This window comes from Rhinatrema bivittatum, chromosome 9, assembly GCF_901001135.1.
Source record: "Rhinatrema bivittatum chromosome 9, aRhiBiv1.1, whole genome shotgun sequence".
In the NCBI taxonomy this organism is placed as follows: Eukaryota; Metazoa; Chordata; class Amphibia; order Gymnophiona; family Rhinatrematidae; genus Rhinatrema; species Rhinatrema bivittatum.
In genome coordinates this window covers 177019209-177035106 of record NC_042623.1, presented here as the reverse complement: position 1 = coordinate 177035106, position 15898 = coordinate 177019209, and the positions used below count along the sequence as shown (strand labels likewise).

At 41.7% G+C, this 15898-nt stretch overlaps 1 protein-coding gene across 3 annotated transcripts in view; it reads left to right on the top strand.

Annotated features, from left to right (window-relative positions):
* The window catches only part of MME (membrane metalloendopeptidase), a 189561-nt gene extending 176233 nt beyond the window's left edge, over positions 1-13328 (top strand). For all 3 annotated transcript variants that reach the window (XM_029615303.1, XM_029615305.1, XM_029615306.1), the window contains exon 23: positions 10351-13328. In XM_029615303.1, coding sequence (XP_029471163.1) covers positions 10351-10450 — 100 coding nt within the window. In that variant the 3' untranslated portion in view covers positions 10451-13328. The remainder of the gene's footprint in view (positions 1-10350) is intronic.
* The last annotated feature ends 2570 nt before the right edge of the window (positions 13329-15898 follow it).

The following is a 15898-nucleotide window of genomic DNA, read 5'->3' as shown; positions in this document are numbered from 1 at the left end:
ACGGCAATGCGCGCATGTTATAAAATTGGCATGTCCATGTGCGCATGCCGGGAACCGCGTGCATATGGACACCCATGTGGCCCTTTAAAAATTTACCCCTCTGACTTTAGTCCAGTGTCTGCAAGTTAGGTGTTCTGTTTGCACTTTAACAAAAGATCTACAACCAACTCATTAAGGAAAGTAGTTCAGTACTAGTCTCTGATCTTCCCCACCCTTAATTCTTACCAAGACAATTGTTAAGAGACACCAGATATCTTTTGAGCTTATCTTAACTATCAGCTCATTGGTGCCAGGGAGTCTCAGGAATGAAGGGGAAACAAAGACAGTGATAGTGTCATGTCTTTGCAATCCTTGTACTTAAATTTTAGATAATGTATATTTATTGATCTACAATCATCAGTCCTCGGGGCCTGTTCTGATCCATTAGCTCTCCTCGCTTCACAAAGTCTTCTGGGAATCTAGCTAAGCTGCCTAAAATTATCTTCTTACAAATAATTACAAATTATGCTGAACCAGGAAGTGGGATGAAAGCCAGCCCCAGATCCCTACCATTGTTATTTTTAAAATGCTATCAGAGGGGTTTGGGGGAGTGGGGGGGAGGCTCAGGCCAGTGCGATCCATGTGTGATATATTGGGTCAGGGTTTGTGCCACCAGGCCCACAAGGGACCTTTTTTTTTTTTTTTTTGGGGGGGGGGGGTGAATTGTTGACCACTTAGCAGCTATTTTGTTTTGAATATAGACACTTAAGTCTAAAGTTACAATCAGGCCACGTAAGGCTGCATAAAGAGTACTGTTTTTAACCAAGATAATGCAAAGATTATGCAAAGATAAGTCTCTTCAAGTTTTAATTTGCTTTAATACAATTTTTTTTTTAAACTTTGGAATACAGTATCCGAAGCAGAAAGCCTGTGAGGGAGTCAGTTGGACCGTTAGATGATCGAGGGGTTAAAGGGGCACTTAGAGAAGATAAGGCCATCGCGGAAAGATTAAATGATTTCTTTGCTTCGGTGTTTACTGAAGAGGATGTTGGGGAGGTACCCGTAATGGAGAAGGTTTTCATGGGTAATGATTCAGATGGACTGAATCAAATCACGGTGAACCTAGAAGATGTGGTAGGCCTGATTGACAAACTGAAGAGTAGTAAATCACCTGGACCAGATGGTATACACCCCAGAGTTCTGAAGGAACTAAAAAATGAAATTTCAGACCTATTAGTAAAAATTTGTAACTTATCATTAAAATCATCCATTGTACCTGAAGACTGGAGGATAGCAAATGTAACCCCAATATTTAAAAAGGGCTCCAGGGGCGATCCGGGAAACTACAGACCGGTTAGCCTGACTTCAGTGCCAGGAAAAATAGTGGAAAGTGTTCTAAACATCAAAATCACAGAACATATAGAAAGACATGGTTTAATGGAACAACGTCAGCATGGCTTTACCCAGGGCAAGTCTTGCCTCACAAATCTGCTTCACTTTTTTGAAGGAGTTAATAAACATGTGGATAAAGGTGAACCGGTAGATATAGTATACTTGGATTTTCAGAAGGCGTTTGACAAAGTTCCTCATGAGAGGCTTCTAGGAAAAGTAAAAAGTCATGGGATAGGTGGCGATGTCCTTTCGTGGATTGCAAACTGGCTAAAAGACAGGAAACAGAGAGTAGGATTAAATGGGCAATTTTCTCAGTGGAAGGGAGTGGACAGTGGAGTGCCTCAGGGATCTGTATTGGGACCCTTACTGTTCAATATATTTATAAATGATCTGGAAAGAAATACGACGAGTGAGATAATCAAATTTGCAGATGACACAAAATTGTTCAGAGTAGTTAAATCACAAGCAGATTGTGATAAATTGCAGGAAGACCTTGTGAGACTGGAAAATTGGGCATCCAAATGGCAGATGAAATTTAATGTGGATAAGTGCAAGGTGATGCATATAGGGAAAAATAACCCATGCTATAATTACACGATGTTGGGTTCCATATTAGGTGCTACAACCCAAGAAAGAGATCTAGGTGTCATAGTGGATAACACATTGAATCGTCGGTTCAGTGTGCTGCGGCAGTCAAAAAAGCAAACAGAATGTTGGGAATTATTAGAAAAGGAATGGTGAATAAAACAGAAAATGTCATAATGCCTCTGTATCACTCCATGGTGAGACCATACCTTGAATACTGTGTACAATTCTGGTCGCCGCATCTCAAAAAAGATATAATTGCGATGGAGAAGGTACAGAGAAGGGCTACCAAAATGATAAGGGGAATGGAACAACTCCCCTATGAGGGAAGACTAAAGAGGTTAGGACTTTTCAGCTTGGAGAAGAGACGACTGAGGGGGGATATGATAGAGGTGTTTAAAATCATGAGAGGTCTAGAACGGGTAGATGTGAATCGGTTATTTACTCTTTCGGATAGTAGAAAGACTAGGGGACACTCCATGAAGTAAGCATGGGGCACATTTAAAACTAATCGGAGAAAGTTCTTTTTTACTCAACGCACAATTAAACTCTGGAATTTGTTGCCAGAGAATGTGGTTCGTGCAGTTAGTATAGCTGTGTTTAAAAAAGGATTGGATAAGTTCTTGGAGGAGAAGTCCATTACCTGCTATTAAGTTCACTTAGAGAATAGCCACTGCCATTAGCAATGGTTACATGGAATAGACTTAGTTTTTGGGTACTTGCCAGGTTCTTATGGCCTGGATTGGCCACTGTTGGAAACAGGATGCTGGGCTTGATGGACCCTTGGTCTGACCCAGTATGGCATTTTCTTATGTTCTTATGTTCTTATGTTCAATGAGTTTTACCTGAATGCACTAAAACAAGAGCCATAGAATATGTAGAGATTTTGTGCTTGCTGTTTGAAGGTCACAGGCATCACCTGTAGGTGCTGTGGGTTGTGAGCTAAAGGTTGCTGGATACTTTTAATCAGGAATATGGAATATTTATCCCACTGAATATACAGGATAATTTATCTGGCTACATTTAGCCAGATATCTATTCTATTCTATGTTTTTCTGAATATTGTCATCTATGGGTCTTAATATATAGCAAAAGGTGTTTAATATTATATCTTCACATTGCCAGCAATGGAACCCAATAAAGGTTTTGAACAGTTCACAAGGAATGTACCGGAGTTGAACTAAACCTCTTTGTTTATTTGCAAGTAGATATGTTGGAAGCAGAAAACTACAATCACAGCAAAACAGTATCTGCAGGCTCCATATCACTGGCACCAGAGTGGTGCAGTAAAATCTTTCCCAGTCATCTATAATCAGCAAACTACTGTAACGTTTATTATATTGTTGACATCCTGCTTATATACAGATACAATTACTTCCTTCCAGGAAAGGCATATAAAGTAAATAAAGAACAGTAATCTCTTATTCTACAACTAATGACTTTTTCTAAGGTTTGACGTTGCAAAGGGCAAGCACATTTCTGCTATTCTCTTTTCATTTCCCATTTCCTCTGTCGTTCCATCTTTCTAGCTCCTCTCCATTTTGCCTTGGGAGAAGGGAGGCAATTTTGAGAAGGATTCTCCCATGGTAAATGAATGTTTTCCTACAGAGAAAGACCCTCTCAAAATGGTTCTGTACCCCACTTCAGCAGCATCCAGAGTGTGCATGCTTTTCCCCACAGGAAATGAAGCAGGGAGAGGGGGAGTGAGGCTAGAGTGGCCCTAGGGCCATCCCAGCAAAGTATGTGTAAGTAATTTATTTTGACTGCCCCACATGTACTTCCCAATGGGGAGCTTGCAACTGCAAACTCTGTAGGTGCTTGTGCACCTCCAGCCCTCACTGGACAAGACATTTTCAAAATGAACTTGCAGGCCCCCAATCCTCTACAAAGAACCTTCTCAAGGTTCCAGTAGCAAAACTGGCTAGACTGGACATTGCACGGAAAAGAGCCTTTTCGGTTGCTGGCCCGCAGTTGTGGAACTCTATCCCAGATCACCTGGGATAGAGAAACCTTGCTCCAAAAGGTTTAAAAAGGCACTGAAGACTTTTATCTTCTCCAAGCCTTTTAATCCAGAGCACTGAAATACTTTTTTCAAGGCTTTTAATCTGTTCTGTCCAAAGCATTGAAATACTCTGACTTTTTGTGATGTAATTCACACCTAGTTGCTTTCAGTTATTTTTAGAGCATTGAAATAGTTTGTACTGTACTGTGTGACTTATACCTGTTTGTCTTTCATTGTGAATGTTTTTAATAACATAAGCCGCCTCGGGCTAAAAGTTTACTGAGATTTAGAAATTTTACAATGTAAATAAAAATAAATAAATATAAAGTATCCACTGGCCTTCTACCTCCCCATGGGATTTGAAATTCTGGTGAGGGTATGTATTGTTTTCACTATTGTTCTGCTATTTCTTTTTTCTTTCATAGAAACAGCAGGGTCCATTTTCAGCCACTGTGCAGCTTGGCTAGTTAGCCAAATAAACCGGCTAACTTAGGACAGCCCTAAAGCCTGACCAGAGTTATCCGCGTAGGTTAAGCAGCTAACTCTGAATAACAGAGTTAGCCACATAAGTTATGCGGCTAATTCTACTCCACCCGGAAATGCTTCTTGCATGCACCCGAAATGACCCTGACTTGTGTGGCTAAATTCCCTTATCAGAAAGCATGGAGTTTACTATCCTTAACCAATAAGCCTTGATGCATTTAATGCAACTGCAACATTGCTTTCCACTTCAGCTGCAGGGGAAAAGGGGAATTGGATTTAGGCAATAACCAAGAGGGCCTGACTTCTATGGTCTGGGGTACTGATACGCAGACATAAGGGAAAAAGCATAAGACTGCTTCAATGGTCAAGTCCATAAGCGAAGCACATCAAGCAACAATGTCTGAATTTTCAAGAAAGCTCATCACCCAGTAAAAAATGTTGCTAGCTGCAATTTTTATGGCTTATCGTAAGGCTCAGGGATAACTGCATGGAATGGCAGTTACTATCCTTAAGAGAAACATGGGAGTAAACTGCACAGCCTGCCAGTTACTACCTTAAGCTTACAGGGCAAATTTGATGGACTGTTTGTCCTTTTCTGCTGTCATTTTTATGTTTCTATGTTTAACTCATTATGCGGCTAGAATTTAGATGAATATAGCTTTCAATATTGCAGGTAGCCTTTTAGATGGATAATTTTTCAGTTATTCATCTAAATGGCTTTTGAATATCAACCTCAGGGAGTATAACATTCAAACAAATGCATGTGATGGCATATACATGCATTTATGGCCACAAAAAGATCTATTTAAATATTTTATAACACGTGCATGATATACGCACGTTTTATAAAATACATGTATCTCTACCCCAGAAGGTATGCTCATATGTAGGTGTGCACACGAATACATGCAATGCATTGAAACCATATATATCAGTGCCTTAAGCATGTGTACTTTTCCTACCTATTTTAAAAATGTATGCATGTATATTTTACGTGCAAAAGTAAAGTAAGACTTATGTAAGTCCCGATTTACATGCGTAAATCGGGTAATTTTAAAACATGCACGCATAAATTAGATTAACAGGTTTATGAAATAGTCCACCAATTTACCAGTCCTTTCCCAGGTCATTGAAACCTTCTTGAACTCCTTCCCCTGCTCAATTCACCCAGATTTTCCACCCAATCACTAGGGATCCCCATTTGTTTAAAACGAATGGCCATTCCAAGATAAATTGGGTCCAATTCATTTCTTTTGGGAGTTCCTGAAATGACTTGAGAGGGACTCTCAAATTAAAATGAATCCTATTAATTTCATTTGTTTTTTCCCCTCTATGGCCATTAAAGTCTATGAAGAATAACAGGTACAGTCTACGTTTTTCCTTTCTATGGCCATTAAAGTCTATGAAGAATAACAGGTACAATACAATCAGATAAGCATTGTTACAGTATAGCTATTAGCATGCAGCCCAGTGAGTCATATATGCCTTATCAGAACTTGGCAGGACATGCTGTCAAAGAGACAATGTATCACAGTAATACACTTTTTCGAAACCAACCTATTGCTGCTCTGTAATCCAGGGACACTGATCTTGAAAACTGAGCAGATCTGAGATGTGCTGTACAAAGTGTGCAATCCTTCTGTAGTCATTGTCATGTCTGTCTGTTGCTTGATGCCCAGCTGCCATATCCCTAGTTCCACCATAGGAGACTTGTTCCTTGCACCTACCTGCTATACCCCTGGTGCCACCATAAGGGGCTTTCTGAATCATATATAGTTGTCATACCCCTAATACCAACATGGGAGACTTGCTGGCACATGCCTACCTATCATGCCCCTAATTCCACCAAAGGGATCTTGACAGCATGCCCTTGTACCATCATAGGGGACTTATTGCTTTAGGCTTACCTGCCATACTTCAAGGACCATCATAGGGAACTTGATTCTGATGTCTAGCTGCCATGCCCTTAATTCTACCATAGGGGACTTGCTAGCACATGCTTACCTGCCATGTCCCTTATACCACCATAGAGGACTTCCAGGCGTATGCCTTGCTGCATTTCCTCTTATACCAACATAGGGGATTTGCAAGGTGCTGCCACATGCCTACTTGCCATGCCCTTTATACCACCACAGGGGCCTGTTAATGCTCTACCTGCCTGCCCTGCCCCTTATAACATCACAGAGATCTTGAGACTACTGCTCTGCTTATTTATGTCTGCCTAATATCATGGGAGTATTGGTGCTTCTGTGTTGTTTGCTGCTGTTTCTTCTTTTTGTGCTGGGGTATTTGCTTTACCCCAGCAAAAAAGTAGAAAATTTAGAAAAAAAAATCTCTTCCCCTACATCTATTTTATGGTTCTTTGTTTTGTTCTAACCGCTCTGCAATGATCCCAGCCTGGTTCTTACACCCTGTTAAGAAAGAAATACAGGCAGAATGGAAAACATAGAGGAGAGAAACCATTTACACTTTCTGAGCATGTTATAAGTATCAGGCACAGAGAACTTATACAAGACCAAAAATCAGGAACTGGAACAACCAGATATAGAATATGAGAAATATTTTCTAAAACAAAAACCTAAAAAACATTCGACTTACTATAAAATCTTACCACACACTTGTAAAACTATTTGTGTGTACTGAATATGATATCAATTTCATTTGGAAGAGAATACTGGCAGGCTAGGGGGTCACTGCAGGAATATATATACTCTGACATCAGCTTGCTCCATCTCCATTTGCTGGCAGGGGAGAATAAACCCACTAGTCCTGAAAATGAAATTATCAGGTAAATAATTTCTCCAATAATGCAGTAAATATTCAAGAATGTATGTATATTCAATAACTTGAATGTACTTATATTCAATAAGAGGTAGATTTTAAAAGGTGTGCACGCTACCCAGCGCATGCAAGGGGATGCACAATTGTGCACCTTGCGTGTGCCGAGCCACGCTGCCTTTCCCCGTTCCCTCCCAGGCCCCTCCAAAATCAGAGTAGCCTCGGAGGGAACTTCCCTACCTCCCACCCCACCTTCCCTTCCCCTACCTCCCCCACCCTTTCCCCCCTACCTTTTTCGTTTTCTTTTTTTGTTACAAAACTTACTTCAGCCCTGGGGCTGAAGTAAGTTGCACACGCCAGCTGACTGCCGGTGTGTAATCCCCAGCTGACCCCGCCCCCGCGAGTAGAGACAGAATACATGACAGCGTTTTGCAAGTAATCTTTCAGCGTTGGTTCATAGTGACCTTCCTTTGATGATTTCACACCACTTTCATTCATCTGAGATTCTTGATTGTCTAAGCCCCTGAGGCAGCGGCTGTTGAGTTGTGAAACTCGGCCTGAGTTGGGCATTTTTATGAACACGTCTCTACTTTAATAAATATTTGAAAAAGATCAAAGCATCTATTCTTTTTTGTTTACCAAGCTTCACTTACTACACTGCCCCATTTAAACATAGTGAAATGTGATTTTGTAGTCCTTCATAGGCCACAAAGGGGAAATGGGACAGTTAAAAGAAAATAGAAGTAAACTCTTTTTGGTTGAAAAAATGTCATAATAGGAAAAGTCCATATATAGTAAAAGTAGAAATGTAAGTAGTTGTCCAATTCCATCCCCTTGGCACATGTACCTTGCCCTCAGTCCCTTCTCGGTAGCATTATACATAAGGAGGCTAAATTTCAAAGGGACTTCTGCAGCTACAGTATTGCTTTGCCCACAGAAATGACCCTTTAGAAAACTGTGCAACGGATGCGTGCGTAAAATTGCACATATACATACTGCATGCATGTACATTTATGTTCATAGTGGAGACCTGTTCCAGGGGGTGGAGGTTGGACCTGCACAGAGGTTTTGGTTTCAAAAAGTATGCGCACTTATTCTCTTGGCAAAACCACACGTGTAATAAAGCAGGAGAAATTGTGTCTGTGTAGTTTTACCGGAATCCTTTTCAAAGCAGAATTATGCACATAAGCCCGCTTTGAAAATTGGAGTAACTTATGTAAGAACATAAGAACATGTACATATTTTCTGGCTAACTTGTGTGAGATGTTACAAATTTAGCCACCTAAGGGGCAATTTTCAAGTAGCCCGCAGAGCTGCAAACTATACAGACAATTGCAATGTGAGTATTTTATGTATTTTTAAAGGGGATATGATGTGCATTGTTCCCCTTTGAAAATTAGCTAGCGTAAAGTATGCGCACTTCAAACCTCCACGTAACTTGTACCTGCTATTTGTGTGGGTGGCCAAGTGGGGATGATGTGGTGTGCCGACAGTCAGAAATGTGCCTGGCCGCCTACTATTTCTCTCCCTTACTAACACAGGCCCACTTAAACATCTCTTGTTCAGTTGGCCAATGCATGATTTGGAAGCTAGAGTACTATTTAGCTGCATTTGAGAAGGGTACATATCTCTTTCCCTAGATAAATTCCATAGAAAATTGCCCTCCCCCTAAGGTCATCCTCTCACATCCCTGATTCCCACAACTTCTGAGGCCTTGTTCTATAGTTTACGCCGCCTACATACTGAGCAAACTATCCAGTAGGGATGTGCAGAGCAAAATTTTATGTTCATATTTTTTATGTCCGAAAGGGGGTCCCACTTGCGGCCAATATGGACATAAAAAAAATCCAATGAGTTGGGTATATGTACATATGTGCAAAAAAAAAAATTAAACCCCCTCACCCTCCTTAATCCCCCCCCCAGACTTACCACAACTCCCTGGTGATCGAGCGAGGAGTGAGGACGTCATTTCTGCAATCCTTGGCGAGAAGCATGTGACGTCGGTGGCACGTCGAGTGACGCGGCGTCACGTGATTCCCGGCTCGTTCGCGCCGGACGGCTCTTTCGGCCCAAAAAGAACTTTTGGCCAGCTTGGGGGGGCCTCCTGACCCCCCCAAGCTGGCCAAAAGTTCTTTTTGGGCCGAACGAGCCGTCCGGCGCGAACGAGCCGGGAATCACGTAGCGCCGCGTCACTCAGACGCGACGTCACGTGATTCCCGGCAAGTTCGCGCCGGACGGCTCGTTCGGCCCAAAAAGAACTTTTGGCCAGCTTTGGGGGGGGCCTCCTGACCCCCTCAAGCTGGCCAAAAGTTCTTTTGGGCCGAACGAGCCGTCCGGCGCGAACTTGTCGGGAATCACGTGACGTCGGCGTCACGTGATTCCCGGCTTGTTCGCGCCGAACGAGCCGTCCGGCGCGAACTTGCCGGGAATCACGTGACGTCGCGTCTGAGTGACGCGGCGCCACGTGATTCCCGGCTCGTTCGCGCCGGACGGCGCGTTTGGCCCAAAAAGAACTTTTGGCCAGCTTGGGGGGGTCAGGAGGCCCCCCCAAGCTGGCCAAAAGTTCTTTTTGGGCCGAACGAGCCGTCCGGCGCGAACGAGCCGGGAATCACGTGACGCCGGCGTCACTCGACGTGCCGCCGACGTCACATGCTTCTCGCCAAGGATTGCAGAAATGGCGTCCTCACTCCTCGCTCCATCACCAGGGAGTTGTGGTAAGTCGGGGGGGGGGGGGATTAAGGAGGGTGAGGGGGTTTATATTTTTATTTTGGCTCAACAATCGCGATTTCCCACATATCGAACATATCTATGTTCGATATGTGGGAAATCCGATCGTTTATGTCGAATCAATTTTTTAAGTAAAAAAAAAATATGAGTTGCGTTTTACTAATGCGGTCAATCCGAATGCACACCCCTACTATCCAGTGGGGTAGGGGCTGGTTAGAGGAACAGGTTAGTAGAATCTTTCTTTCCAGCCTCTGTCTCATCTGAAAAGCTTGACCATGTAGCATGATTTTCAGGAGGAGGTATTTGTGTGGTGCAGCAAACCGAACGATACAGGGAAAAGAAAGGTGTGAAATCGTGTTTACAAAGCACTTGGGTACTAAAGAATTCTTGTCTTTTTTTAACAGGGTATTAGGATCTTTGCAGAATTTTCCCGAGTTTGCTGATGCCTTCTCATGCACCCAGAATCCATACATGAACCCTGCAAATAAGTGCCGTGTATGGTGATGGATCCCCGGGCATGCAAAATCATCTATTGGGAAAAAAAGCAGCAAATTTGTATGGTCAAAAAATGTTTTGCAAATTTCAACCGATATTTCAAAGGAATGAAAAACCAAAACAGAACACAGTGTAAACAGATACTTCAAGCTAAGAATTCTACAGATAAAAAACTATAAAGTCAGAACAAGAGAGAGGTGCCATTTTGACAATAAAAGGCTTGCACGTGTACATAAAGAACCCAATCTTAAAATAGCCCAGGTAAGGCTGAAGTCTGTGTGTACTTTGTGCATGCGAATTTCAGCCCTAATTTTCAAATTCTCTGCATAAGCCCACTTTGAAAATCAGTGAAACCACATGTACCTTCGCGCGGCATGGGTGCACACATGCACGCCTGCTAGAGAGCAGGTGTAAATGCCCACATGAACATTTCCACGCATACTTTTGAAAATGGAAAGTATGTACATAAATGGTTTCCCCACCTTCAACTCCACCCCTGGGAATGCCTCTGTGCAGTAGAGAACAAAGTGCATGTCAAATTGCTTCAGTGCACACTTTTCTACCTACAATCCCGGGCCATTTTAAAAAAGCCCATTATACGCATCAATGCTTTTGAAAATTACTCCTATAAATTAAACAATGTAAACATTTATGTAAAGCTTGAATCAAGTAATGTAATATTTATGGCTTGATTCACTAAGGCATGTTTCCCTTACTTTGTCTACGGGGGAAAAAAGCTTAGTGAACCAGGCTCAGGTGATGGTAACTCTCAAAAGGGCATGCACTTGGTGCACACTCAGGAATGTGGCAATGTCATAATGCATGTGCACATACGCACATAAGTTATAAAATAGCCTTGGTATGCAGATATGTGCATCTAAATTTGCAAGTAGGCATGCCCAACCGCACAGATCAGGTTTTGGCCACATACATCAGGGAATTTTGTAACTGGCGTGCATCCATGCCAAGACCCACTTCATCAGTTTTTCCATCAGTTCATCCAGTATACAGCTAGATCTTCCAAATCCCCTGCACTCCCCTCAGTTACCACAGACCCTTTAAACCCCTCAGGACTGGCTTTTTTAAAATTATTTTTACACTTATACCTCCTCCATAGCAGAGGTAAAATTATGCGGCACTAGATCTAGGCACGCGCCTAGACAGTAAAGTATTTGATTGCACTTCTCTTGGACCCACTCTAGAATGCTCACGCCCCCACCCACTCCTTGCCTCATTTTGATTCTGAGTAAGATGATCATGCATCAGGAGATGTAGGCGTACATGTAGGCAGTTTTTAAAATACGGTTGGCGCGTGTAAGCCCTAGACGCTTGCATTCCTCCTGATTTTAATATATGTTTCCCAGTGGGAATGAAGACTTTTATTTTTACTGAGAAGCAAGCAAATTTCATGCTCTGAGAGTTTGTATCAAAAATTCCAAACATCGATTACGAAGCACAACTCATTAGCTTGGATCATAGCAGTACATAATAAAAATGTTGACCTTCGTCCGATTCTAATTAATGTATTCCAAAGTACAATATTATTTTAACTTGAACAATTTATACAAAAAATGTGCAAGGAAATATGTTAATTTTGTAAGTAAATTTAATTATCTTTTTAGTACCTAATTATTAAATGAGAACTGTTTTGAATTATTTTAAAATATGTATCAGGAACATAAGAAACCAAGGGGTATATTATGTATTACTATTGTGATCAAAATCTCTGTGGGATTTACAAAATCTCCCTTTGTTTTGCATAATGGATGATGTTCCGTAATGTCCTCTGAACAACTTTGTAAACTCTGAACCATGCTTTGCACTAGCTGCAGTTATGACTCAAAATAATTGTGGGGTCTATTTTCAGCCGCTGTGCGGCTCAGCTAGTTAGCTGGATAACTTTAGGACAGCCCCAGGGCCCGACCAGAGTAAGCCGCATAGGTTAAGCATCTAACTCCGAATATCAGCTATGCGGCTAACTCTGCTCAGCCTGGAAACGCCTCCCACCCGCCCCGGGGTAAGTCATTTAGGGCTACATTCATCTTTCTGTGCGGAATGATGATCTGCCGTGATAATGGGGGCGGGGGCTGAAAACTGGGGCGGGAGGGCACTAGTGTGCAGTCGGCCGCATCAAGGCTGTGTGGTTTCCCCTGCAGAGGTGCGGCTGTGCCTCACACTGTCGCCCCCATAGCGCCATGTTAAAAGGTGGTGCTATTTCCCACACTACTGCCGGCGATAATGTCCAAAACATTATCTCCGGCAGCGGTGCCGCCACCCCCTTTTCTTAAACCCCTCCCTAACTCCTCCCAAACTCCACCCCTTCCCCTAATTTTAATTTTACCGCCGCGATAAGCCCATTATCGCGTGCGTTAGGGCGTTATCGCTTCTAGTCTTAAATGCAACTAGTTCAAACATTATAATAGATATTTTACACAGCTATTTTTGTACGCGTGTGTGTATATCTGTGTATATAAAGAGAGAGATATACACATGCTGTGACAGAATATAATTATAACCTGGAATCAATGCTGTGATATAGGAAAAAATAAAAATCTCATGAATAATGTACAATATGTTTTGATGCTTAGATTTTATAAATTGTGACTGCAACTTGCTTTCTTTTATTTGTCATCTTACTAAAGATACAGTAATAATGTACAAGGATGAGCAAAGCTGGGGGCCATTTTGGAAGGGTTTTCCGCTTTTAAAGTGGATTTTTGTTGGGTTCTGTCCTTGCCAAACACATTTGGTTTTTTGATGTGGACTCATTCCAAAATAAAATATTGAGTTCATTTAACGAAAAAAATATATTGCTTCTTTAATCTCTTTAAATTTCTCTAAATTCCATTCATTGGAGCAAAATTAAAATCTCTTTGCTTTGTTTAGATATTTGCCTTCCTTTCCTTCCTGATATTAGTGGAGTGTTTGCATAGATAGGAGAGACTGTCCATGTCCTGTGCGATAAATGCTATGGGTATCAGTGGCTGTTGTTTCTTTAAGTTCGGGGAGCCTCTTTGTAGCACTGTATCCTTGATATGGGGCAGCTGTAATACCAAACACCAACACTACCAGAGCTCCTCTGTGTTGAATATATTTATTTATTTTATTTATTTAAGTTTTTTTTTATATATACCAACATTCAAGACGGTGGTCCCATCATGCTGGTTCACAAGAAACAGGGGTGAAACTTTACCATTTAACAAAAGTGCAGAAAAGCAGTTACATAAAACAAGGGAAAACAATAACTTGGAATATTGTATTGTAATAGGTGTCCTGTAGCCAAGCTTCTCCTGGATCTCTCAATAAGATAAAGAAATGCTCCCAAACTTTCTGCTGTCTTCAAAATACTTTGATCCCAGAATCTGATTCAGCTCTTGTAGAGATCAGATACAGTGGATACTCAATTTCCAACCAAGTTGAGTTCTATGGATTAGTGTGTGTGTATCTCTGATATTAAGCCTGCTATTACGTGGTATACTATATTTTCCAAGACTTTTATGTGAAATGTTAACTATAACACACAATCTAAAGCTTAGAATGTTCTCGGGAATAAAGATGCATATGTTGTCATAACCACCAGAAAAGGTTTTGGAACCAAGGCAGATTGTTTACGCTTACTGAAGGTTTTTGGTCTTTCAGCATTTTGCTCTGGCTAGCAGGGATGTCCATTCTTTCTAAAATGACATGAAGGAAAGCAACAAAACAGACTTTCATTTTATATCCTTTCCAAACAATAGAAAGCCAACAAAATTCATATTTTTTAGTTTGTTTTTCATTTTGGGCACTCCATTTGCACATTGCATGCACACAAGCAGAAAATGAAGCTACAATAATGGGTGTGCACATCCCTGCTTGCTAGTTCTTTTTCAGACTTTAACAATTTATTAACCCTCTCAATTCCTTTGGGCACTTTATAACAGGGGTTTAGTAGCTGAGCCCAGAAGAGAAAACATTTTATGCTTCTAAGGTTCATATTCTAGAACACCTCTTCAAGACTGCTGGAGTGTATATAATATAACTGTTCAGTTTCCTGTGACCAAAACTTTTCAGTAGGTAAATAAATACTGTGTTACTCTGCTCTGCTTAGAATGTATCAGGTTTTATTTCACAGCATGCTGGGCTGGTAGTAGGAAATACCAATATCCAGAAATAAGATACAGACAAATCTATTCTTAGGATTTCTTTGCAGCCTGTTACTTTGGGGCACAGTTCATAGTACCAATTTCTTTTGCTACCAAGTTCCCTTCAGGGTTTCTCCTTCACTTTTTCCTTAAGAACATAAGAAATTGCCATGCTGGGTCAGACCAAGGGTCCATCAAGCCCAGCATCCTGTTTCCAACAGAGGCCAAACCAGGCCACAAGAACCTGGCAATAACCCAAACACCAAGAAGATCCCATGCTACTGATGCAATTAATAGCAGTGGCTATTCCCTAAGTAAACTTGATTAATAGCCATTAATGGACTTCTCTTCCAAGAACTTATCCAAACCTTTTTTGAACCCAGCTACACTAAATTTTGAACCCAGCTACACTAAATTTCTACCTTTAAAGTTACATTGTAAACCGGTATGATGTATGCATACTAATACCGGTATATAAAAGTTTTTAAATAAATAAATAAATAACTGCACTAACCACATCCTCTGGTATTATTTATATTTATTTTATATATTTACAAATAGTTGATATTCCACTTTTTCCAATAATGATCTCAAAGCAAATTATAATCAGCTTAAACTAGACTCACAGATCCATTACTAGTAGTATCATGTGTAGTCAGCCTTGTATAAATGTCCCAGCATATTGGATATTATTAAATACTAGGGATGTGAATCGTTTTTTGACGATTTAAAATATCGTCCGATATATTTTAAATCGTCAAAAATCGTTAGGGCCACGATACAATACCAATTCCCCCGATTTATCGTCAAAAAATCGTAAATCGGGGGAAGGGGGAGGGCAGGAAAACCGGCACACTAAAACACCCTAAAACCCACCCCCGACCCTTTAAATTAAATCCCTCACCCTCCCGAACCCCTCCCAAATGCCTTAAATTACCTGGGGGTCCAGCAGCGGTCCGGAACGGTCTCCTGCAATTGAATCGTGTTGTCTTCAGCCAGCGCCATTCTGCACCGCCATTTTGCAAAATGGCGGTGCAAAATGGCGGCGGCCATAGACCAACACGATTCGACTGCAGGAGGTCGTTCCGGACCCCCGCTGGACTTTTGGCAAGTCTTGTGGGGGTCAGGAGGCCCCCCCAAGCAGGCCAAAAGTCCCTGGCGGTCCAGCGGGGGTCCGGGAGCGATTTCCTGCCGCGAATCATTTTCCATACGGAAAATGGCGCCGGCAGGAGATCGACTGCAGGAGGTCATTCAGCGGGGGTTCCGGACCCCGCTGAACGACCTCCTGCAGTCGAATCATGTTGGTCTATGGCCGCCGCCATTTTGCGCCGCCATT